Source organism: Aquila chrysaetos, chromosome 2, assembly GCF_900496995.4.
Source record: "Aquila chrysaetos chrysaetos chromosome 2, bAquChr1.4, whole genome shotgun sequence".
In the NCBI taxonomy this organism is placed as follows: Eukaryota; Metazoa; Chordata; class Aves; order Accipitriformes; family Accipitridae; genus Aquila; species Aquila chrysaetos.
Window position 1 is genome coordinate 9,127,933 of NC_044005.1, and position 25,378 is coordinate 9,153,310.

General features: G+C 44.6%; 2 protein-coding genes across 2 annotated transcripts in view; both read left to right on the forward strand.

The window, feature by feature from the left end:
- The window catches only part of MTHFD1 (methylenetetrahydrofolate dehydrogenase, cyclohydrolase and formyltetrahydrofolate synthetase 1), a 42,560-nt gene extending 26,139 nt beyond the window's left edge, over positions 1 to 16,421 (forward strand). Inside the window, exons 17-28 of the mRNA XM_030033920.2 lie at positions 228 to 304; positions 1,276 to 1,416; positions 4,357 to 4,425; positions 4,973 to 5,084; positions 5,316 to 5,455; positions 5,893 to 5,934; positions 6,995 to 7,095; positions 8,038 to 8,215; positions 9,373 to 9,480; positions 10,722 to 10,874; positions 14,985 to 15,093; positions 15,269 to 16,421. Of these exons, the coding sequence (XP_029889780.1) occupies positions 228 to 304; positions 1,276 to 1,416; positions 4,357 to 4,425; positions 4,973 to 5,084; positions 5,316 to 5,455; positions 5,893 to 5,934; positions 6,995 to 7,095; positions 8,038 to 8,215; positions 9,373 to 9,480; positions 10,722 to 10,874; positions 14,985 to 15,074 (1,211 nt within the window). The 3' untranslated portion in view covers positions 15,075 to 15,093; positions 15,269 to 16,421. The remainder of the gene's footprint in view (positions 1 to 227; positions 305 to 1,275; positions 1,417 to 4,356; positions 4,426 to 4,972; positions 5,085 to 5,315; positions 5,456 to 5,892; positions 5,935 to 6,994; positions 7,096 to 8,037; positions 8,216 to 9,372; positions 9,481 to 10,721; positions 10,875 to 14,984; positions 15,094 to 15,268) is intronic.
- A 2,963-nt stretch (positions 16,422 to 19,384) lies between these two features.
- Positions 19,385 to 25,109, forward strand: AKAP5 (A-kinase anchoring protein 5). The gene is made up of 2 exons (XM_030033939.2): positions 19,385 to 19,435; positions 20,665 to 25,109. The coding sequence occupies exon 2, from the start codon at positions 21,313 to 21,315 to the stop codon at positions 22,705 to 22,707; it is 1,395 nt and encodes a 464-aa protein (XP_029889799.1). The 5' UTR covers positions 19,385 to 19,435; positions 20,665 to 21,312; the 3' UTR covers positions 22,708 to 25,109.
- The last annotated feature ends 269 nt before the right edge of the window (positions 25,110 to 25,378 follow it).

The following is a 25,378-nucleotide window of genomic DNA, read 5'->3' on the forward strand; positions in this document are numbered from 1 at the left end:
GATGCAGTACAGGGTCTGCATGTGACTGTGGTTATCTTAACTTTGTTGCAGTTCAGTTTTGGGGAAGAATCATGTTGAGTAGCACTTGCCATTCTTTAGGAGAGGATGGTATCTCAAACTGCCATCCTCCCTTCATAGGTGATCTAGTTGAGTGTTTGTAATAGGGCATAGATTTGACTTATGACTTGCAATGTGATTTTTCATCTTTCTTTCTGCATTCCTTGCAGTACTGGATACAAATGACAGGTTCCTTAGGAAAATCACTATTGGACAGTCTCCAACAGAAAAAGGCTTCTCACGAACGGTAATTGTTCCCTTTTCTTGCATGTTTTAAAAAGTGCTTTGAAAATCATGGTCCTAAAGCAAGTTCCTCTAATGCCAGATGGTTCCATCTTTTACCAGTACCTTGTTAAAGAGAAAGCAGAAAGTCCCTTCAACCAAGCAGTTAAATATGCTACCAGTGCAGTGCTTAGTTTTGTTGTCTGTTCCCTCCTTTCCTGTTCTCTCCTGAATGCTGGGTTCCCAAACTGGGATGACTGTGGCATAATAACGGTTGCACACAACTGCCCTCTGTAAATACAATGCATGGCAATGGCTAATGTTCACCACTGCACATGCTTTGGGTGGAATGTATCTGGCCAAAACTAGGCATGGTATCTGAGCTCGTTGTCTGGATTCATTATATAATCAATAGAGTAAAATAGGCAATCTGGGCTGTGACTCCTCTTGTCCCTTAAGTAACTGTCAAATTAATAGTTCAAATGAATTGTGCTCAGAAAAGCCTCTTTTCTGTTGACTGGAAATGTCCCTAGGGTGCTTAGCTTCAATGGAGGTGTCACTGTTATGTCTGATGAATTCTACTCTTCATTTCCTATAGAATCTGATTTTTTTTTTTTTTTCATTTACTGTACTGTTTAGTGATAGTCAGATGAGTTAGTAAGCTCAGTCTTCAAAAATATAATTTGTTAGCATTAAGCGTTCTTACATGAATCACTAATGTATGTGCCAGGAGAGAGTCATGTAATAGCAATGGAATAAGTAGTTTTTACTTATTTTTGCAGAAAAAAATCCAGTTTAAAATGGCCAAATTAAATGAAGTATGTTCTGAGAGTAATGCTTTGAATTTCTTTTATATTTGTACGTCTGGGGTTTTTTTGGGTTTTGGGGTTTTTTTTTATGATGGTGATGATTGGCTTTGTTTCAAGAATTCAGCAGAGGTAAGGATTGCTGCTAGGGCATCTTGATGAGTTCACATTCTTTATTCATCTCTTGCAGGCTCAGTTTGACATCACGGTCAGCAGTGAAATCATGGCAGTTTTAGCACTGTCTGATGGGTTGGATGATATGAAAAAGCGACTGGGCAGAATGGTGGTAGCTTCCAGCAAGAGAGGAGAACCAGTTACAACAGATGACCTTGTAAGAGAGTCATTCAGTTCTCAAATGCTTTTTCCTAGTACTTCCAAAAGTCCATGGATTGAAAAGCATAGAGACATTTCTATACAGAAAAGCCCTTAGCATATGGAAGATCAAAGACAAAATCTTAGCCCCGGGAGTTAACAAAGGTTTTTTTACTTCAGTGTGGCTAGCACCTTACCTAGAGAGTGTGTGTGTGAATGTGATCTGGGCAGGGACAAACGGTCCTCTGTGATGTGCTATGTGTCAAGTTGAAGCTAGCAGCATAGGAATTAATGGGGAAATATATGGTGGCTTCTAGATAAAAAGCATATTTATGAATCAGAAGAACTCAAAATGCATCCTGCTGGCCATCTTGTTTCTCAGGTTCCCTGGAGTGAGGAAGAAGACATTGAGCAGGAGAAAAGGCTCATGCAAATTTAATTACAGATGATGAAATACCTTATTCTGGGAGGTTGTGAATGCTATAAAAGCCAAACCCTTTGCAAATTTTGCAAGGTCTCCGTAAGGCAGCCTTTGATGAGGGACACAAATCCTTTATTCCCACTGTGTGAAATACTGTATGTAGTAGCACTGGTGTTGTCTTATTACCAGTACGTAAAGCAGTCCTAAGCAGCAGTTGCAAGCTGCAACAGTCTTGCAGCTGTCATACAATAATTATTAGTACAGTTTTTGGCATGTTTGGGGAGTGTGTCAACTAGCACTCTCCCCAATGGTGCTTCAGCGTGGTTTCGGGGGAATAGCCTGTGTCCCAGACACTTCTTCCAATAAATGTTTTGAAGATGGCAACCCTGTTTGGATAAGGGAAGGGGAATTGAGCCCTGTATGTCAACTGTGCCCTGCCACTGGCCTCAAGACAGAGAACAGGCTCAGGACTTTTGTACTAGTCAATAGAGACATGATACTGGTGCTTACTGCTGTCCTGTATAGTAGGTATTTCACAGCCTGCTTTGCAAAAGACAAATTTGCATGATGTGGTGTTAATGAGGTTTGTCTTGCATTTTCTGAATGAACATTTCCAATGGGATAGAAGAATCCACAGGGTGGGTATCCTGACCTCTGTTTCCAACAAGGTGGGACACAGGACTAAGGCTTACCCAGCTCTTGCTATCTTGTTGTGGGTTTTTTTTGTTTTCTTGTGTTTGGGGGGGTTTTTTGTTTGTTTTGCTTCCTTCCAGGATAAGCCTAAGAAACAGTAGATTAGCAATATGGCCTGACTCTGGCCTTGTAGGAAGAGGGCTAGGCTGGGAACCGTTTAACTGTAAATGTCCTTATGAGAGACATTGTTGGAAATGAGGGAGGGCATGTGCCAAAGTTCTGTAGGCAGCTCTGAGATCTTAGTTCCCATTGCTAGCATGCTGCCAGTTTAACCTTAAGTACCTGGGTTAAACCCTGTTCTGGAAAACAGGAGTCTCTCCTGCTACCCATCAGCAGTGGAGGCAGATGGTGTTTGGATAGGGAGTTGCTTTGAGTTTTATGTAGAGTCCAGGTGATAGAAGTCTTTTGTATCAAGATTTTTTTTTTTTTTTTTTTTTTTTTTACTCTTAAATCTAATTATATTTAACTTTGTCCATCGCAACTGTGGAATGGAGGGTGGTTATCAGACCTGTCCAACAGGTTCTCTTGAATGGTATATGTTTGCACTGATGGCAGCCATTGGCTTGCATGTTAGGACTGTTAACGTACTCCTTATGCTGGCAGAAACAGTGATTGCAGAGACCAGACTGGCACGAAAGGATGTCTGAGTCCTTCTGCTGTGATATAACCAATGTTGCGAGCATGCTACCAGGAAGTGCAAAGAAACTGGGAATAAATGCGGAATCAAAAACTGACTACAGGTTTTTAGAGATGGGATGTATTGAAGTGCCGCTGAGTGACACAGGCCTGAAATGTCGCCATGGAAATCTCGCTCTGTAGTTTTCATTATTCTGGAGATGACTGAAGTTTAAAGCTTATCCATTAAATGCTAAATAAGCTTTCATGTGGCAAGATTGAAACTAATGAAACAAAGCAGTGAATGTCTTTTAAAAAAAAATCTTTCATATAATTGAGTGCTGCAATCCAATTGAAATTAAAAGGGAAGAAAAAGAAATCATGGTTCAAGGTTTTCATAACTTCTGTGAACATTTGGCTCAATACCCATGATAGCAATTCTAGTTACTTTTGTAAGTGCTGGGTAACAGTCGGTTCAGTTTCCACTGAACTGTATTAGTCACAAGGATGACCAAACCCTCATTTTCTCTCCCAAAGCAGATGTGGATGAAATCACAAGCTTTCACTTTGCAGGAAGCTGAATTGCAGCAGGATATACTGCTGCACCTCAGAGGAAACATGGGCTCCAGTGTTTGCCTTTCATGATGTAAGCCTGGTCTTTCTCATGAGCACAGAGGTTCACTTTAAAAGTTATTTCTGCACAAGAGACTTGGGCAGGATGTTAAATAAGCTTTCATGTGGCACAAGAGACTCGGGCAGGATGTAGCAGCTTGTTAGGACATTTAAAGGCCAGTATGTAGAGCCTAGTTGCTGAAATGAGGAAGGAAAAAAGTCTAAGACAAATCTAACTGCAAAACCTAAGCACATTGTTTTGTGCCACTGAATGGGCTACAGTAAACCATACATACCTAAGGGTTACCTCTCGCTGCTATTGTTTACTAACCTTGCTATAGCATTGAAGCAGCAATTGTTCTTTATGCTTTCACTACAAAGTGATGGCCAAGCATGGTCACGACCAAGAGTTTGCCCCCAGCAGAAATCACAGATCCTCTTACAAGAATGTAAAGGTCATTATTCTGCCTTGCCCTGAGTAGAGTTGGTTACATCTAGAGCAACTGCTGGTCCTGGTCCTTAAAGCTCACTAGGATAAAAGCAGAGCCTTGACACTGCATAGGAACTGTCTCAAGGTCTCAGTACACCTGGAAACTGATTGCCCTTTTTTTATTTTAGGGTGTGACTGGTGCTCTGGCCGTCTTGATGAAAGATGCTGTTAAACCAAACCTCATGCAGACACTAGAGGTGAGCACAGATGATTTGCTATATGTGCATTTTCAGAGCCAAGAAGCAACCAGTTTAGTTCATTCATCAAAATCAGCGTGGGCTTACTTGGCTTAGAGTTAGAGGTTTATTGTGGTTTCCTACCTAAGGTTCAGCTACGGGAGAAGGCTAGCTTCTTTCTAGGTCTGCCATTGGCATGTGGGATGACCCGGAGGAAATGCATGAAACTTTGCTGTGTCTCTGTTCTGTTGTCTTTAATGCCAGGAGGTGTTTTGGGAATCTAAATGTTGTAGATGCAGGAGAACGGCAAAGAGTTGCTGGGATTTAGCCATCCTTTTCCTAAGCGGATTAATATCTCCACTTGTGCAGATTATTATAATCCTGTTTGCCCTGTAGTCCTTACGACTGATAACAAATGTTTGATCAGAAGGCTTTAAGATCTGTCTTCTAAAAGCGTTTTTCTTCACCTTCAGGTACCATAGTACTTAGTTCCTGAAATGCTGCAGAATTGCTAAATTGTACCCTCTGATTTTCTTTCTCTCTCTCTCCCACAACCCCCCTTTTCTAGGGAACACCGGTGTTTGTTCATGCTGGACCTTTTGCCAATATTGCACATGGGAATTCTTCAGTGTTGGCAGACAAAATAGCACTGAAGCTTGTGGGTGAAGAGGGTTTTGTTGGTAAGTGTGTGGAGCGTGTTTTTTGTTTGCTTTTTGTTTTTTTGTTTGCAGGGAGGGATCTGCCTGGGTTTTTTTGGTTTTTGTTTTTTTGTTTGTTTGTTTTTTGTTTTTACCGTGACTGTCTTTGGGGTTTTTTTGTCTTGGAAGAAGCTTCTGATTTATATAATCAGAGCGTGATTTCTCTACCCAGCAACCTCTCACAAGCTTCTTTTCTTTTAATTCCTACTCTAGTTACAGAAGCAGGATTTGGTGCAGACATAGGCATGGAGAAATTCTTCAATATTAAGTGCCGTTATTCTGGTCTCCGGCCTCATGTGGTGGTGTTGGTTGCTACTGTCAGAGCTCTGAAAATGCATGGAGGAGGGCCTGCAGTAAGTACTAGGAAAGGTTTTCTTTAGGCGTGACGGGCTGTTACTGTTCTGATCCAGTCACTTAAAGCCCTGTAGGGTTTGATCTACTTGTAATTGTCTTGAGGTTTGCAGTAGTAAAAGGAATCCATATGTCCCTGTTGCTAGTAACCTGCTTCATTGTAGTATGTTACAGGTACATACCTGCTTGTTTTATTGTTCTAATGAAGTGTTTGTATGCTGGGGCACTTGCGATACTGCCACAGTCAGTCATTTGTTGTACTGTGAGTGCATGTGCAGTCTTTTATTCTTCCTTTTATTTTTTTTCTTAGAAAAAACGATCAGCCTGGAGTAGAATGTTGTGTCTTGATGCCATTTAATAAGAATGAAGCAAGAATTGCTGTCATGGATAAAAATCTTATGGGGTTCCATGTTTTTTTTTCTTTTCCATTTTTTCCCAGGTCACTGCTGGGGTACCTTTACCAAAGGAGTACATGGAAGAGGTAACATCCTTTACCTGTTGTGACAATTGACCAACTAACTGCAGTCATGACACGATGTTGTCATGCAGTACATGCCTGGATAGCTAGTGTGTCATTTCTTCAGCTGCCAGGGAAATGCTTCCTCATACAAGCTGTAATGTTGGGGGGTGGGGGGTGGGGGTGGTTTGGGGTTTGCTTTTTTTTTTACGATGTTACTTTGGCTTTGCTCTTTGAAGCATTTATTGTACTTGACCTAGCCTTTTTGTTTCTCCTGAGCTCATGCAATTGTCTGTGCGCTCAATTTTTCATAGTAATATCTACTCCTTGTCCCCTGACCCTCTCAGTATAGAGTAATTGCTTGGCTGAAATATTGTTTCTGAAAATATTCACAGTGCCTCTCTAATTACTCTCTTCTTAGCAGCAGCAGTTTCTGGTTTTATTTCCCCCCACCATTTGCAAGCAGAGAGGAAAGTGAACCAAAGTCTCAGCTTCTATCCTTGTGCCTTGAATGGTTGTGTACACTTGGATAATTGGTCTGGCTGTCTTTACATTGCTGCAGCTTTTTCACTTGTGGAGCTTCTGTATGGATTATTCTTTGCATAGGAAGGAATGAAATGTCTGGATTTCCATGAATAGTCTCTGATGCTGCAAAATGTAAATATGTGTAAACCAAAAGCTGTTGCCACAGACTTCAAACAACTGTCTTGAAATTCACTGCTAATGATATTTAATACATAAAGAGGAATGTGTCAGAGTAAAATGAGGCTTTACTGTGGGGAGGTAATGAGCATGGGTATTAACTTACTAAGAATAACAGAAAAAAAAAGATAGAAAGTGATTTCTCTTGCTTTGGCTTGGCAGCTGAAACCAGCGATCATTAGAAGTAGTCATTCCTTTTCTTTTCTTCCATCAAAGAGCATGCACTGGTCTGGACTGCTCAGAAAGCAGCACTGGGGATTTGTCTTTGTGGTTTCATTCCCATTTTGACATTTTTATCATTAGCTGTGGACGTAGTGGATTTGGAACAAAAGTTTCACTGCCCCTGATAAAACGTGTTTCCTGCTTGCTGTCTTCTTTACAGAATCTTCAACTGTTGGCAAAAGGCTGTAGTAACCTAAACAAGCAAATCCAAAATGCACGGATGTTTGGTGTCCCAGTAGTAGTGGCTGTCAATGCTTTCAAGTAAGTGAGCTGGGACATGGAAGTGATGCATGGGTATAAAATTGTGTCACTTTATCTGCTATGTTTAACAGAAACTCTGGTTTTCAGTACTGTCAATGTATTGTTTGCAGCATTTTGGATTGTTGGAAGATGCTGAATAAATAGGGGAGCTCTGCATAGTCATTTCAAATGTATTCCTTAGTTTAAATTAGCTTAGGATTTTATGACTATTATCTGCCATCACTTACACTGTGACTGGCCAGATTACTGAGGACAAAAGGTGCCTGTGATGATGTGAAATCTAAGCTCACAATAGATGGTGAGGTGCCTGTGCTGTTGACGACACTGTGTTCAGTAGTTTGCTGCGTGGAATAATTATGCCCCGCTAAGAAGCGTTTCGGGCTCTGCACATTGTACTGCACAGGAAATAGAATCTTTGTGTCGTCTTTTTATGCAAGCAGAAGTGCTTTGAACTGGTGTGTTAAAGCTGATGCCAGTTGAAGCAGAGTAGCCAGCTAAGGATTCCTCATCTGAAGTAAATGCATATTGGCTGATGTAGAGAAATTATGGTTTTTAGCTTGTTGTGTGCACATGATATAGCACACCTTAGCATCTCTAAATCAGCAATACTAACGCTTTTTTGAGTTTGCTCATGGAAACAGGATTTGCATTGCCAATACAGGACAGAAATGGCAGAAAGTCTGGAACGCTGCTCTGTCAGTAGTCATGGGTTTCTGCATGTAGTTCCAGAGCTATCTGTTGCTGTCTGTTCCTCTGTGGAGTAGCTTCCTTCACCAAGGTGGAGAAGGCTGTGGTGGATAGCCCCTCAGCAGCTTCCTGATGGCTGGATACTGATTTCTTTGGACAGCTTTTGGATCTTGTCAAGAGAGAAATGGTTAGAACAAACAGTTAATTTACTGTGTGCACACTCCGGTACAAATGTGTGAACTTTTCTCCGTACAGGACAGATACAAAGGCTGAACTGGCCCTTGTAGTACAACTGGCAAAGGAAGCAGGAGCGTTTGATGCTGTGGAGTGCACTCACTGGGCAGAGGGAGGTAAAGGAGCGGTTGCACTGGCCCAAGCTGTTCAGAGAGCATCGCAGACACCCAGCAACTTCACGTTCCTCTATAATGTGGAGGTAAGAACTCGCTGTATTACAGAGGTGCTTTGTTTATAAGATGGAGATCAGCTGGTTTCACTAGCTTAAGTTGACTTAAGTTGACTTGAAGGCTGACTGACAGGCTGCTCTGAGAAACTGAGAAGAAATTTTATTTTAGAGCATAACATTTATTCCACCAGTCTCAAAGACCTAGTTAGTCAGTTCTTGTCGTTTTGACTACCCAGTGAAATATTGCTTACTTTTGACACTGAAAGCTGCTGCTGTGACTCTGCTAGAGATGACAAACAGGTTTCTTCTGTGGCAGCCATGTTCCAGGCTGAGGGGAAGTTTAGTTCTTGAACTTGAGACATGCATTCCTGTCAGAGCATGGACTGGAACAAGCCTGACCAAACCTGTTACCTTACTGCAGAGCTTCTGGGTGCACTGATTGCTCAGGATGGGAATCTATACACCAGGCTATGGAACCGAATTTGTCCATTATTAACTTTTTTTTTTTTTTTTTTTTCCTCTACAAGTAAGGCTTATAGAGTCATACTACAGGTCAGGGTGGAAGAGAGCGTGTGTGTGTGTGTTTCTAATGACTTTGTATATTAAGCATATTTGACAATTGATTTGGAGGTAATGAAGTCACTGTTAGTTCCCAGGTTATGGCCTGAATCCTCCTTTAATAGCAAGCACCTATTCAAGAACCTAATGAGGTACAGAGCTATGTCATCATACCTGTTTTAGCTCCTTAACAGATGCTTTCAATTTTTCTTCTTTAACCCGTTTTATTTGTGCTTTTATTTAACCATTAACTTGTATTCCCTCAAATTATTTTTGTCTGCTTTTTGACTTAAACTTGAGAGAGAATAAAGATGCCTCTTTTGCAGTGGGAGTAATTAATATGTAAGCACAGCTTATAAGAAATACTGTTGTGTACCTTTTTGTTTCTGACTGTAGTAAACTAGTTTTGCCCTCTTACCAAGAGAAACAACTGCAACAAGATAAATGTGTTTTGAAAAACCCCAAATTACTGTATAGCTTTGTTCTACAGCAAATGGGAAAAGCTCTTGTATCTGCAGATGGGCATTGCACAACACATATGAAGGATTGTGAAGCTGCTGTGATGTTACGGCTCTTTGTAGTTTGGCCACACTGACTTGCCTGTCTTTTTTTTTTTTTTTTTTTCCTAGCTCCCTGTTATAGATAAGATCAGGCTTATTGCCCAGCAGATCTACGGGGCAAGTGACATTGAGCTACTTCCAGAAGCACAGGAGAAAGTCACCTTGTACACTAAGCAAGTGAGTTTTCCACATCACCTGATACCAGTGGTGCTTTTGATTTAAAACGTTCATATTGAACAGTGGTCTTCAAACTGTGTGTGAAGGGAATCATCACTCAAATCATGTCCTTGTCCAGGACTTGTTAGATGCTGCTATGGCAGAGGAGGAAGAGGAGGTGGTATGGGGGGGGGAGAAACCGGCCCTGGCTTCTAGTGGAGAAGACAGAACTCATCTGGCCCAGTAGCACATGTGTGATAGTGTATGGGGAGAGAAGGCCAGGAGGATTCAGTGATCTTTCTCTACGGTACTCTCCAATCCTTCAGCAGTTTGGGAATTAGGGAACTACAAGTGGTCACATTGGTGCTAAATAGTCTCTGTTTTTTTTGTTGTTGTTGTTCTTGTTCCACTGAGTTGTGTAATCAGTTTTTGAACCCATATGGATTTTTGCCAGTCACAATTATGTTGGGGAAAGAGTTCCACAGTTGATGATACAATACTTCTTGTGGAAAAAACATGTACTTTTATAAGTTTTGAACCTCGCATCTGGTTGTTGAATTAGATGCTTTCTGGTTGTGTTGCTTTTACTCTTCTCAAGCATGACATTCTTGTGAATTTACCTGCTTCTGCATTAATGAAGGTCTGTAAAGAGCTTTGAAGGGAAGAGCAATGTGAGAATTAGCCATTCTTTGTTTGCAGTGTGCTCGAATAATTTTGCTTTTGCAGTCTATTTACTACTGGCGTATATAGTTTCTCGCTTTTATGTTTCTTGTATATTCCTTTACAAGTCTATCAAAATACCATAGGCATGTAATTGCCACTTCCTTATGACCTGAAATTATATTGATCAAACATTTCTAATTAGCTGACCTCAGCTGAACAAGAACTTTAGCTCTGAGCTATTTAAATAAATGTTTTGGGAAGAGAGTAGACAGTAAGTTAGCTATCAAGGTTGTGTATCTAACACTTCCATACCATTAATTTTTTACTCAGTTGGATGTGCTGGGAGCCATGGTGGTTCTTTCTTTAATACTTAGAGGGGGGCAGGGAGAGAGTTTGAGAGAGAAGGAATGGGAATGCAGAATGGTCAACAGATCTGACAGGCTGTTGATGAAGCAGTTGATGAGGAATGAAATGTCCTAATAAAATGTCTGATCTGCAGAGAATGGCACAATAGAGCCATAACATTTGTGTACAGGAAAAGTTACTGATTTTTTACTTATTTCTCTCCCCTTTCTCTCACTTTTCATGGCGTTTCCCAGGGATTTGGAAACCTGCCAATCTGCATGGCTAAAACTCACTTATCCTTGTCTCATGACCCTGAAAAAAAAGGAGCACCTACGGGTTTTGTTCTGCCAATCCGAGACATTCGGGCCAGTGTTGGTGCTGGATTCCTGTATCCACTAGTAGGAACGGTATGTGATTGAGTGAAACCCTCAACTGTGGGGTGAGGTAAAAAAACTTCATGTGCATTCCAGTAAGCAGTTACAAAAGGTATCTTAAATTAGGAGAGTCCTTGTCATTTACAGTTGGTATTTTAACAGTCCAGTATATTAGATGCCCTTAAAAGTTTTTTCTCCAGGCTACAGGAAAGCTAAAATAGACCATCTGACCATTTGAATACTTAGCAAGCCCCCCGTGTACTCCTCAGGTCCCCACATCTCTGTCTTCCTGGATTTTGAGGAAAGGGTGAGTTCTGTAGCTAGTCAATTCTGGGAGTGGCAGTCTGGTAGAGAGTATGGGAGAAATCTTTGGCCCACCTAATTGCCATTGTGACTTTGCGTTCCTGATGAAAGCACTTTGCAGTATTGCAGGTGAAGTCTGTGTACACCTGCAGGTCAGGGTAGAACAAGACAACTCCTCCAAAGCTTACAAGGCAAACAACTTTTGGTGAGACACCTCCAAAGTGAAGCTGACCTGTATTATTAATCATTTATCAGTCTCCCCTCCCATTTGGTTCTCATGGTTTTGCTGACCATCTGTTTGCTATTCAGCCTGCATCAGTTCCAACAATTCATTTCACTATGCCCTTGAGTTTTTAGTTTCTGTTCTTTGACAAGATTGGCATAACGTCAGCTGAGAGGAAAGAGAGTAGCTACAATGGAAACAGGATCCTGGAATAGCTTTGATATTAATTGCTTGGCAGAAGGAGAAGCTACCTGCAAAATGAGCTAATGTTCAGGTTTGCATCCAAAGAAAGAATGTTAGGGTGAAAGGATCCACTGGAAATCTTACCTGGGGAATCTCTTCTGAGCAAATGTTGAGTAACATTAGGTTATTTTAGGGGATGGAGTAGTTGGAGCGAGCAGCTCTGTCTCTCTCTTGGTTTTTGGGCCTGAACCTTTTTCTGAAGTCTTCATGGCAACATGTTTGTTTTAATAAGCTTTCAAAAGCATTAGGGGTGCATTGCTCAGATGATGAAATTTGCTGATTTAAGAGTTGGATCCCTTCTTCCTTCAAATGCTAGATAAAGCCAAATATTGGATATCTTTTTCTTTTAATTCTTAAAAAAAAAAAAAAAAAAAAAAAAAAGGTAGGTAAGGGTTTCCAGATCACGCAACACAAATAAAATAACCACATCCTGATTAAAGTCTGGCTCATCCATCTTTTTAAAGATAGCATGCTTGTTCCTGTTATTAACAGCATTTTTTTGCAAGCCAAGATTTAATCCAAACAACAATTTATTTTATATTTTTTTTATAAGCACTGGAGAAGGAAAAGGTACACAGCATTAATGAGCTACACAAGAGAAAGATATTTTCAGACATCTAAAACTAACATTTTGGCTCTTTTTCTGATGTCTTCAGCTTCTGTGAAGTTGGACTCTTTCCTTTCTGCTCCCTTCCCAGATTCCTAATGTTTTCTTGGACATGTAGTAAATCATGGTGTTAATTCTGCCAGAATTAACAGTAAGTCTTCTGGTTAGGGACATGAAGATCACTCTTCTGTGGTGTCTACAAAGCCAGGGAAGGGATGTCCTTTTGAGAAGCAATCCAGGGCATTTTGAATCAGATCGCTATTTTAAACCCATTCAGCAGGAGGTGTCTTAGCCTCAGAATAAATTTTTGGCAGCCACCATTGAACTGTGAGCTGAAAATACAGCAAATATGTAGCTCTATGCAGAAGCTTTTATGAGAGATTTGAGGTGAAATTAATCACCGGTACATGCGTATTCTTGTTATCTGAAGTTAATCACAAAGGTATGTCACATTTTATTTTTTCTCAGCTTCTGAGTTCTGGGTTTTTCCCTTTCTGGCTCAAAGTTGGAGTGGTTGTACTTTAATGAAATACTTTGAGGTTTTAAAGGAAATATAATTTCAAAGATTATCTAGATTTAACTTTGAGCATGAAAGATAATGAAGCGAAATAAATTGTTGGGCTCAAATTGGTTGGGTTTCTTTTCTGGTGCTGCTGATGAATTGAAAACAAATTGCTTATTCAGCTCTGGTTTTTTTAGTTCCTAAATGGCATTTTTTGGAAGTTCCACAAGTGCAATAAATAATACATTCTTAGTTGGTATTGGTTTTATTTGAAATCTTGCAAGGGGAGTGATGATATCCATGTGGTCTAATTTTTTCACATAAATAGTGGGAATTGCTCTGTCTCCTTTTTCAGCACATGTGGTATTGAAGGGGTGGAGGATAATGGAGGAAAAATTCATTTCTTCAGCTCTGAAAATAACTGAGGGCATTAAGCATTGTGGACATTTGTACAGAAAATTAGTAGTCTGGTTGGAAATTATCCTGTACTGCATAGAAATTCAGAGTTTAAGCATACTGCCTTTAAGTAATAGATAGCCGAGCAGCCACTGTGGGCTGCCCTATGGATAGGAAAGGAGGAAAATTGACCATTCCTTTCAAAACAGAAAGTGCAAGAAACAGTGAAGTCAGGCCCATCTTCAGCAATATGGCACCTCCTACTCTATTGAATGTCACTGTCTCAGCTCCTGCTGTGGCCCTCTGAATCTGTAGGTGGAAATCTGCAAAGCTCTATGATTCTTCAGCGATACAGAAATAAATAGGAAGTTTCTTGCTCTGCTTGACCAGAGACTGGCAGTGACTATGGTGAGAACAGGAAAACCCCTCCAGGCACTTTGGATCTCTTAATACCTTAGCTCTTGAGAGCAAAATATTCATACAACTAAACACAAAGACAAGGAATGACAGTCTTCTCTCTAGCCCCCGTATTCTCCATAGCCCCCCTGTTGTCTGTTTGGGAAAGCAGCAGCTCTGACAAAAAGTTAGTGCAGTCCCAGAATTCATTACAAAGAGTAGACTTGGAAGTGATTTTTACCTCTGTGTAAGCCATGCAAGACCTGCAGTGATATGTTACATATGGGACTGGTGTTAGCACTTGCAAAAGGCTTAGGAAAATGGGGTGGGACTCCAAAAGCTTGCCGAACAGTTTTGAGAACTGCAGAAAACACCTAACCAATACAGCTTTGCCTCCTTGCTGCTTAGCTTATTGTCAAAAGGAAGATGGGGAGGTAATTTGATTAGTGTGCAAAATACTTGCTCAGGGAGAAAATACCAGGTTGCCAAAGAGATCTTTAGTCTAATGGAGACAGGCATAACAATACTGATTGTGAAAGCTGAGGCTGAATGATGCAGGTAGAAAATGAGACCTTGAATTTTTTATTAAAGGGGTGAATGACTACTGGGACAAACTACCAAGCATGGTCGCGAGTTGACCACCTTTGTAAAGCATCCATGTTATCCTACACATGCTGCTGGGCTAAATGCTGAGTTAGGGAAGGGGAGATCCTGTTGTCTGCATTAGTAAATCAGGCCAAGTGTAGTCCCTGCTGGCCTTGCATTCTGCGGCTCTGAAGCTGGGTACTCGGCAGTGGGACAACTGGAGAGGACTGGCCTGAGGCAGGTGTAGTGCTGGCAGCTGTTTTGCTAGCTTCAGTTCTGCCACTGCACAGCCCTTCTGACTTGAATGCCTCAGAAATATTCCAGTCAGGAGAACTGACCTCTTCATCTCTATTTAAGCTTTATCTCAGTTAAAAAAAAAAATAATACTGAACTCTCTTCTCAACAATAATTATTCCTAATTATTTAACACTTCTAGTTCTAGACTCTTAAAGAATTGTAATCAGCTGAGACTTTAGAGTTGGCAAAGTTCTATTAAGACATGTATCCTCATTTTAATAACCAGGAAACTGCCACAAGTAATTATTGTCTCACCACGGCGAAGTCCATGAACACTCCTCTAACAGTTAACTGGTCAGCTGGATATCTAAGTACTTTGCCAAATCTTGGGCTCAGTCGCTGGCAGAGGTAGAAGCCAAACTAAATCCTCATTGTGAAAAACAAAAACCCCAGACCTATCTACTGAGACAGGAGTTCCTGATTCTCACAGTATGCTTCAAAATGGTACCTGACTGTCATCCAACCAGTGTGTACGTGTGCAAGGAGCTGCATCGGCTGTTGCCATCATAGTCTTCAGCAGTGATTTAGTATTCTATCTTCTGCACAAAACTGTGCTGCTTCCACTTTAACGTTTTATCTTTTGTTGTCCAGATGACCACTATGCCAGGACTTCCTACAAGACCCTGTTTCTATGATATAGACTTGGACCCAGTGTCAGGAGAAATAAATGGGCTCTTTTGAAAAGAATTATTAACCAAAGGTAGGTGCCTTTTTGAAGGCTTTTTCAATATTTGGGCTTTTTCTCATCTTGAGATAATGGAGTTAAGCCAATCTCATATTATGCCATATGTTTCCAAATGACATTTGATTATAATTCAGCCTGAAAGTTGCCTGCAGTACTACATAATAGTAATTAAATTTATTTTTCTTTTTAGCTCCCAGAAGAACACCTGATGAGTCATGTAAACGGAACTATGGCCTGTTTTTTTTTAAGTCAAAACAAGATATGACTGAGAATATAGTGCAAGAAGTGACTGGAAGAAGGAGTGCTAAAGAATCAACCACTTTTAATCTGTAATAATTTTTAAACTGCTGTGTTCTAAGCTAGTTGACACTGAGCGTCTAAAGCATATTTCCTCTACAAACCTCCTACTTTTTAACTGTAGCTGAAGCAGAATACAGTGGGTTTAGTGACCTCTTTTGATTCAGTGACGTGATTTTAATAATTAAAAATCCTAAAGCTGGAGCTGTTTGAAATAGTCTTGGGACTTAATTGTCTTAACCATAGGGTTTTTGTAGCATATATTATCTTTGAAAGTCTTGTACACTACATATTCCTATTTGCCATACTGAATTCCGTATTCCACTTCTCGCACTATGGGAGAAACCGCTGTGCTCTGAAACTGCATAAATGTCATTTAAAAGAGGGAGCAAGGAGGAAACTCCTTTGCTTCTCATCTCTCTCCAGAAGTGCTTACCCTGGCTTCTGCTGTGAATTATTCCTGCAGGCACCTGAGCCACGTCAAATTTCCCTTTTAGAAAGCCCAGCTGTGACTACCGTATTCTACTGTTCATGGAAACTGAACTTCTGGATATCAGATCTGTAGGGACTGGATCTTTGGCCCATATCTGTGGCTTCTACCAAATGTGTCTTTTGAACCGTTTTATGCTCAACAATAAGTACAGTTACACCGTTGACGAGCCTCGTTTCCTAAGGTAGCTAATTGGTGAACAGAAACAACGCGAGTAGTGATGAAGTCACTTGTAGCAGGTATTGTCAGCAGGCTAAAAATCATTTTGTAACATAGAAGTATTGTTGCTGCCAATTTTTTAACTAATACAAGTAAAACTGGTAAATACTTAAGTGCTTTTTGGATTTTAATGTATGCACTGAGATTACTGAAGTAGAACTTATTTCTGTGATTAACTGTACACAGCAGCAGTCCTTGTATTGACAAGTAGGAGTGATTATTGCAGTAATAAGTTGCCTGCAATGCACCACTGTGTGTGTGCGCTTTTAATCTTGTTTTCTTTCCTAGATGATGTGTGTCATCTATAGGAAATAAACTACCTGAATTATTCCGTGAATGAGAGGTACTTGCAGTTGACTGCAAAAGATCTGAACTAAGACTTGCAAGGCCCATCTGCTTGCATCAGAACTGAATCTAAAAGCATTCCGATTTTGGTGAGAACTGGGAGAATCGGGATGTAGGTGTGCACCAATGTAAGGGCGCATCTGTAGTACACAGATACTGTGTATATATATGGCGGGGGGGGGGGTGTAGAGAGAGAGATCTATATCTCTCAAGTTATTCAGGAGGGGAGAATAATTATATAAAAATTACCCGGTTGTCACAGAAGCAGACGGAACAGCTTAAACTGTTGTAAGAGCATTTGAGATGCATTCACAGCCTCCTAAAATTTTGTTTTCGATGGTATTCAGCTGAGGCATTATTGGCAGCCAGGTTTGCCAGAGCACACACAGGCCACTTGCAGGAGGTCCGAAGGGGTGTTCCCCAGCCGCTGCCCCAGACCCCGTGCCGGGCTGACAGTGCCTCTGCACCTGCGGCACCTCGGCCAAGCCTTCCCTTGAAGCAGGTTGCCAGAGCTGATGCTGCCAAGTCTGCTGTCAGTTCCTACATTTAATCTTCCCTGCTACACTGCTTTCCTGCGAGCGCTCTGCGTTCCACCTTCATTTTATGCTTATGAAAGATGGGATAAGTGTAAATTTATGCTAAGATTAGCCTCCTTTTAGTTTAGCATGAGATCATAGACGTGCTTGAGAGAGATGGTTCAAGAGGTTGCTAGTCCACCTCCTGCAGTGAGGCAAAGAAGCAGTTCAAGCATGCAACTGTTCAAGGGTTTGCTACCCACGGTGGGACTGGTGGCAACAAAGGGTAAGGGCCAAAAAATAGCCCCAAGCATCTCTAGATGTTAGTGGGGAATGCTTTTCTAGCCTGCACTTTGAACCTATTGGAATGTGAGTTCTCCAGCACCCCTATTCTAGGTCTTGCAGGACTGATATATAAATAGATTGGGTTTTTTTAACTCTCGCCTTTGCCACCAAGTATGCCAGCTAGTTCTTGCCCTAGCAAATAGAACACAAGGGACACTTAATTTCTTCTAACTAAATATTGGAAGGTTGTCTTCTCTTCCTGTTGCCTAGAGAAAAAACTAATTATGTACAAATTTGTTCTCTGTGGGCTATTTGTGGGTCCAGAGCCCTTAACTGGTGTTATGGCCATCCGTTCCCCCAGCTGTGCTGTAATGAGAGTGCTGCATCATGTCATGTAAGACATAACACAGGTTTTTGGGGGTTTGGGGTTTTTTTTTTGACTACTGATAGGGACCAAAAAAAAAAAAAAGGAGAAAGTGTTGCTTGGCTAGCTTGCTGCACGTCACCAGCACTTCAATGTGCGCCCAGAAAGAAAACCAGAGCCTGCAGCTGGGCCAGGATCTTTCAAGCTTATCCATCTTCTGACCAGATCCTCTGCTTGCTGCAGACTCTGTTATTTACTTCCCTTGCACCATAGCCTTTGGTGCTACCATCTTCCCCTGGAGCGGCAGGAATAATTGAATTCCATGCGAGGTGTTTCCAAATGCGATTCACAGCAGCGCACACACATTAGCCATCCTCACGTCAGCCATCCTCGTTACCGCTGCCTGCTTTCCTCCCTCCTGCCTCCGACTGCAATGAGGGAAAACCTCCTCGCGGTGAGGGGCCTTGTTTGGCTTTAACGCAGAAGTGGATCGTAATTAGAACCCACTGCCCACCCTGGGGGGAGAGAAGCTGTTTCCAAATGAAGATTATTACCCTGAGTGAATGCAAGCAAACACAGCTCATAGGGGAGCTTTTAAAAAGGCAATTCTTTGTCATCGCTTGATCCAGGTTTCAGCCCTACTGGCTGACATTTCAGCCTAACACACCCATTTTGTACCTTTTTCCATGAAGACACTAAGGAGGGCGGAGACTGTATTTTTCTAAGGCTGGCCTATGCTGGAAGCCACTTGCAGGTTCAAAGTGTGCTGCTTCGCCTGGTTTCTTCTGTGCAAACATGCTGTGAAGTAGTTAAGGTCCTTAAAACGTTTGTGGGTGTCAGTCAGCTCCCCGGGGAGATGAATGGGGACATTCGGGCATCTTGAACTATGGTTTCATGTAGTTCATCAGCTCTACTTGGTAGTCCTTTTTCCAGAGGCCCTCCCATCAACCATAACAGCTGGAGATGCAATTTTTCTGAAGTCAGATCTCAACTGCTTTGGAGAAAAAAGTCTAATAGGAAAGAGGCGCTTTCTCTGGCATTTTGGGCAAGGATTAGTTCAAACCCAAGAACTGGCTGTCCTTGCCACCACCTCTGAAGGTGTAGCTCCTGCAGCAGCCCGAACAGTATGTGCTTAAAACTGCAAAGGTTTCAGGTGAGAGAAAACAAAACAGCCGCCAAGAGCGAGACCCCCTTCCTTCTCACGTAGCCAGGCAAACGCCGGATCCCCAAATGCCAGGGGTCCCTTCCTCCGGGGCGCGCGTCCGCTCTCTTACAGTGCATCTTGCTGCCATTGGGATCCAAACTGAAAACGGCAGCTCAGTCCCTAGGAAGACCTTTGCCTTGAGCGTAGTTTGGGGTTTGCACATCTGCTGCTGCGCACGACCTGCGAGGGGAAGAAAGGTGACTCTGCAAGAGGGAGAGGGGTGCTGCCTTGCAAAGAGGGGTGCTGCCCGGCAAGAAGAGTGGGGTGCTATCCCCTAAGAGGGAGGGGTGCTACCTTGCAAAAAGAAAGGGGTGCTGCCTTGCAAACAGGGAGAGATGCTTTCCTGTGGGAGGAGAGGAGGGGTGCTGCCCCGCACGCAGGCCTGGGCCGGGGTCCCAGACACCCCCCCCCAGCCGCTCTCCGGAGGCCGCGGGCAGGTGCCCGCAGAGCCGACCCGGTGCCGGGGCGGGGGGGGGCGGGCCGGGGGGCTGGCGGCGGCGGCGGGCCGCCTCGGCGGGGGGCGGGGGGCTGCCGGCAGCGCCCTCCCCGCCGCCCCGGGGGGGGGCGCGGCTGCGGCGGGAGGCGGCGGCAGCGCAGCCGCGCGGAGCGGCGCGGAGGGGCGCGGAGCCGGGCGGCAGGTGAGGGCGCGGGGCGGGCACCGCCGCGGGGGGGGGGAGAATCCGCGGGGGGAGGCGACACGCGTGGGGTTCCTGGCTCGGCCTCTGCGGCCCGAGGGGCACCCCCCCATCCTCATCCCCTCGGAGGGGTTCGGCTTTCGGGGGGTCCCGCTTGGCCGGGCGGCGGGGGGAACGGGGCTGGGGGGGGGGGGGGGGGAGCGGCGGTGCTGGCGGTACCCGCGAACGCCCCCCCCCCCAAACTTGCCGGGCGGCGGGGTCTGCGGCGGAGCCGGGCGGCGGGCTCCGCTCGGGGCACCGGCAGCGGCGGGCTCCCCTCTCCCACACGCGCCTCTGTCAGCTTAGCTCATTTTCCCCTTAAAAAAAAAAAAACCAAAAATTTTCAAAAAATAATAATTAAAAAAAAAAACAAAACAAAACACCAAATCTGCTCCGCGGGGGAGCGCCCCCCGCCAGAGCCCCCGTTTTAATCATCTTACTACTTAAAAGCAGAGTCCAAAATACTGTGTAAAGAATTGCCCGGAGTCACTGAGCCGGTCCCAGAGAAGTTGCTCTGTTTGCGGTAACGAGGTTTTGCGTCTTTATATCCAAAAATGTTCTGATGATGTTTTGAGGCAGTGCTTTTTTTTTTTTTTTTTTTTTAAAGGGTGACATATATCTTACAGTATCATATATTTGATGAACACACGCGGTGTTAATTGAGGTTGCCATGGAAGGCATGCACGTAGTATAAATAAGCTCCCTCCTTGCCATGTGATTTCGCTTTTGTATTCCACAAGGCTCCTTTTTGTATTCTGTGTTTTTGCATATTGTCATATGGTGCATTAAAGATAAAAATATCTGCTGTCTCAGGGTGTAATTTCCCTAGCTGGAACTATGAGTGCATATGGAGCAGCGGGGAAAAGATTTAGCTAACCGTAGGAGAAGAAAATGTATGCGTGTGCATGTGTAATATGTATTTGCCATAATATGGGCAGTTAAAAAAAAAGTCCCCTTTTACCACACAAAATAGCAAAACATCACTGGGTTGACATCTTGGCGGCCTCATTTTGCCTTTGGATACTGATGCTAATTAGTGGAAAAAACTGCTATGGTGCATCCAGAGGTAGAACTGCTTTTCCAGCCCCAGTCTGCCTCCCAAAATGAAATATTTTTTTAAAAAAACTTTTTAGTACTTTTTTTTTGAAAAAAAAATGCTCTACAGGTCTCATCATTTGTTTGTTGTGTTACAGGTAAAAGATGGAAGAAGCATCGGCCATGCTTCGCAGCAAACCTCACATAACCTGCGAGGTGAACTGAAGCAGAAAGCAAAGGCGAGACAAAGCAGCATCTGACCTTGTCACTGGGGGGCAGAAAACAGCCACTGGCTGCTGCTGGTTTTACTGGTGCTTCAATCAAGCTCCCTGTGGAATTGCAGATAGCTCAGAAAGTGCAAGTTCTTTCCAGGTCCGTGGGGTGAATAAAAATTGTTAACCCTTGGCTTGATTTGTCATCCTTTGGGGGAAAAAAAAAAAAGTAATGTCAGACTGGCAATTAAATAGTCGTGCTGTTAGACCGAGCACAACTTGAAGTGGGTTGTTCCGGAGGTGAGAGTGACTCTGGCCAGTAAAGCCAAGAAGCCTGTTCAACTGCATGTCTACCCGGGATTCCTTGGAGAGGTGATCAAGTGAGTAATAAGACGAAGTGGGAGTTATAAAGCGGATGCGATAGCTTCAGCAGGACTTCTCTTCACTGCCACATCCGCTCATTGAAAAGCAACTGACGTTATTTTGAAAACAATTTGAGGAAAAAATGCACTTTGAGCATCTCTGCAGTTCTGGTGTCTGATGCATTAATCCAGAAAATCGGTAATATAACACAAACGAAGGAAAGGAGCGAATATGGTGAAGGCAGCTAAGGAAATTCAGATGGAGAGCCCAAGAGAGGCAGAGACTCACAGCACAGGGGCAACGTGCTCCCCCTCGGAGGAACAGGCAGAAAAACCCTCCATGCTCTGTTTTAAGAAGCGGAAGAAGTCCTGTAATAAGGGGCTGACCGAGAAGGATGTGTGTGAAGGAGCCTCGGAGGAGAAAAGCCAATGCATCAGCGCTGACCAAGGGGAGGTGAAAGTTTCTACTCAGTCGCGATCCTCCAAAGGAGCCTGGGCAGCCATCAGAAACCTCGCAAGACCTCGGAGAAGGCAGAAATCCTCGCGGAAGAAGGTGCCCTCCGATTCCCAAGTGCAGCTGGAGATGGATGCTGAGGATGGCTGTGCACAAGGCTTCCCGAAGAAACGGGCGAGCTCTGGGGTGAAGATGCCCTGTGTACGGTTCTCCAGAGGCAAGAAAAAACCCAGCCCCTCTGAAGCGGTGGAGGAGTCGGAGGACAGTGTTCAAGCAAACGAAGTGATGGGCATTTTGAATAAAGCTATTGAAGAGCCGGAGGATTTGGCCCCGATGGACAAGTCTGAATCCTTCAGCCCGGTCTCTGCGGAGGAGGACCAGGATACAGCGAAGGAAAGTGCCAGCTCTGTTGGGAAGAGTGAGCCCTTGACAGAGCCCACACCTGATGCAGAGGAACATACGGAGCACACCGCTCAGTCGGAGATAACCGATTCAGAGACAGTTAATGAAACAGCCCAGGAAAAACTGCAGGAGGGGAGCCTACCCCAAACCACAGTCCATGTGGAAGGCGGGGAGGTTGCTCCCGAAGCGCCCGTTTCCAAGGATCAACCCGACAGCTCCCCTGAAACCACTGAGCTGCAGGAAATCCCTAATACCTGCCAAGAGCTGCCTGAAGGGGATGAATCAGAAAAGAGCATAAATCTTCCTGAGGAGCTCAAAGCCGAAGAGACTGTAATGGATTTCAGTCAGTCGGCGTTTAAAGGTGATGCGGCGAGCGTGCAGGGCTGCTCCAGCCATCAGGTGACATTAGAAGCACACACGGGCGCTGGCGTCGGCATCGTCATCACCGTCACCGAAGCTGAGGACTCTGACAACACCGACTCTGACCAGGCCTACGAGCCGTCCCCGGTTTTGCACCGAAATAAGCAAAAAGGGAATAAAAAATCAAGCGGGAGCTTTGATTTTGGTAAAAAAGAGGGCCCCGAGGCTGGCGGCGGTCCCCAGGCAGAGGAGAAGGGTCCGGGCGACCAGGGGCACAGAACTGGGGAGCAGTACGAATTGCTCCTCATAGAAACCGCGTCTTCCCTCGTGAAGGCGGCCATTCAGTCGTCCATAGAGCAGCTGGTCAACGAAATGGCCCTGGAACAGAATAAACACAACAGTTTTCTGTGATGGCAGCGATGCCCCCGAAATAAGAGAGTACAGGGAGTGATTTAAAGCTCCATTTGGCCTGGGGGGTGTGTGGAGAGCTCGAAGGGCTCCCAGGGCCGAGGTGTAGTTAATTCTGCATGCCCGTTCAGTTGTGTGTTTGTGTGAAACGGATCCTGGGACGTGGGGCAGACCCTGCTACGTACAGCGTGTCCCCTGGGGCTGGGGCTTCAGACAGTGCCGTCGACCGCAGCTGCGGAAAAATGAAGGCGTTGCAGCGACTGTCTTTTCATTTATTGGCATCTGTATGTCAAGGCCACGTTTCTGCCGTCACCCGTGCCAGGTTTCCCGGCTCTTCATGCTGTAGATCTGTGTGTACCGTGGGTTTAGCGAAAGGTCCCGAGAGGCGGCGAGTGCCCGACCCACTGCTGGGCTGGATTCGGGGCACGTCGGATGCGGCTGGAGGTTTGCCTTGGGGTTCGGCGGAGACGAGGGAGGGTGAAGTGACTGCAATGTTAACGTGAAGATGTCAATGCCGAACAGGCTCAGGCCGGTATTTAGTATTGCAAACAGCTACTCCCTACGTACAGATGCCAGAAACAGTGGTCACCCCTGCTGTCGCATCGCATGAAGCCGGATGGTTGCAGCGAGCGGTGTTTTTCATTTGGCCTCTTCCCCCGTCACAAGCAGCCTGTGCATTTCCAGACACGTTAAAGCACAGCATCAGCCGCTCGCCTCGCTGACCCCGGGCTGCGCGAATGCCAAGAAAACGACAGCGCTTCGTTTGCCGGGGGGCCGTTCTCGCACCATTAAGCTCGACGGGCAAAATTCCCAGCAGCGTCGGCGGCGCGGGCTGGGCGGGAGCGTGCCTGCTGCGGGCAGCCCCTCTCCTTCCTTCACCTTCCTCCGTCCCAGTCACGATGTCGTGGTGAAGCTGTCCTCGGATGTAGCATATTTTTGATATATGGCATGTGATATAAATAGCAGTGAGCTGCATGCGTGTTAGCAGTCAACTATTGCCTCGGTGTTGACATAGTTTGGGTAGCTGCGATGTGCTGCCGGCGCTGGAATTGCTTTGATTCGGTCTGAGCGCCGCTGGCGTCCCTGGGTGCTGGCGGCAGCCTGTCCCACACGGCCCCCCCCCTCGCTGCAAAGCCTGCCTGACTTCAGCCAGCCCTGGCTTATCCCTTGGGAAATGTGCATTACGCCCGGCTCACTGCTGCCGGGCTCCGGCTGGCTCCGGCACGCCATGTAGCTTGCTCGGAAACATGCAGGGAAATGCCGGAGTGATCTTACCAAAGTCCTCAGGGAAAAAATCTAGACGTGAGGGCCTGGGGACGTGGCCGTAAAATGCCTGGACAAGGCCGGTCGCTGTCAAAACCCACGAACTGCCCTGCTCCGAGGGGGGTTGCGCCAGCATAGCGTGTGTGTGCGAGCATCGCCTCTAACTACCAGCTCTCCAGGAGAAAGGGGCCTTTTAATAATTTGGGATTGCATCTGCGTGGCTGGGATTTACTTACAGCTGCAGGCAAGTCAGCCTGTTCTTCTGAGAAAATTCTGCTGCGTATTTCTCAGCCGATACAGAAATAGCAGCCTTGCTTGGCAATTGCTTACTGACCATAGGCAGTGCGCTGAGATTTCCCTTCCCAGCATAGAATTTGGATTCCTGTTAAAATACAAGGGCTGTAAACTTTCCTAGTACCTAGTGCGCAACCTCGTTTTAAACTTTGATAAAGCATCTCCGTTGTTACGAGAGTACTGTGAGCAGTGAGTGCCACAGCTTGTTTCCGTGCAAGTAAAACTTAAGAAAAATCAGAGGATGTTAAAAAAAAAGCGTCGTCTTTTTCAGTGAGTTTAATTAATAAGTTATCAGGTATCAGTAATTCAACGTGTACAATTTTAATGGCTTTGTACTTCATACTGGTCCTTCCAGGTATTTTGCCATAGTTTTGAGAGGGACTTTTTAAGGACTTTTATATGTACCTTGGGAGCTGCTGCTGCAGCACCCCGAGAAGAGCCGTACTGATGCTGGAGGTTGCTTATGGGATTTCACCGGGCACCGCGGCAGGTCAGCGCCGAGCGAAGGGCCGCAGCATCTCTGCGGGACCCCGCTGGTGTCAGCTGCAGAGGAGGATGTGGGGGCTCTGGTAAAGAAACACAAAATGACCCCGTGGGGCCAGGCTGTCATTTTCTGTCAGGCTGCTAGGCAGTTTCGGGAGGATTTCCTGTATTTCAGTATTGCCTTTTAGGCAAAACACGTCTTCAAAAGAGGAGAAGAATGGTAGAAATGCTTTGGTCCAGCCCGGCCCCTGCGACTGTTGCTCCACGTCCAGGGTTGTGTTTGCATCCTTTCTGTAGCTGGTTTTCCCTCTGTTATAGCTGTACATATAACTGACGATTATTTCATTAAAGTTGAATGTACCTGTTGTTTTCTTGCCTTGTGATTGAGTGGGCAGCTATGGAGAGATTTATACATGAAAGGATAAACTCACAGTGGTGCTCCATTGTGTCCAGCTTTCTTAGGCAGCCATACGGTGAGCAGAAAGAGATCCTGAAGTTGGTAGCAGACCTGAATTCTTTGGAGGCTTGCTCCTCCTGTGCTCTTTTTATAAGGTTTCCTTTCGGTTGCTGGCCAGTCATTTCCACCGCAGAGTCCTGGCTGCCCAGGGGCTGCTATAAGCTATTTGTGAAGGAT

Bases quoted from the DNA above. Each gene is read 5' to 3' on its own strand.
- AKAP5 (XM_030033939.2), top strand. From the start codon at position 21,313: ATGGTGAAGGCAGCTAAGGAAATTCAGATGGAGAGCCCAAGAGAGGCA.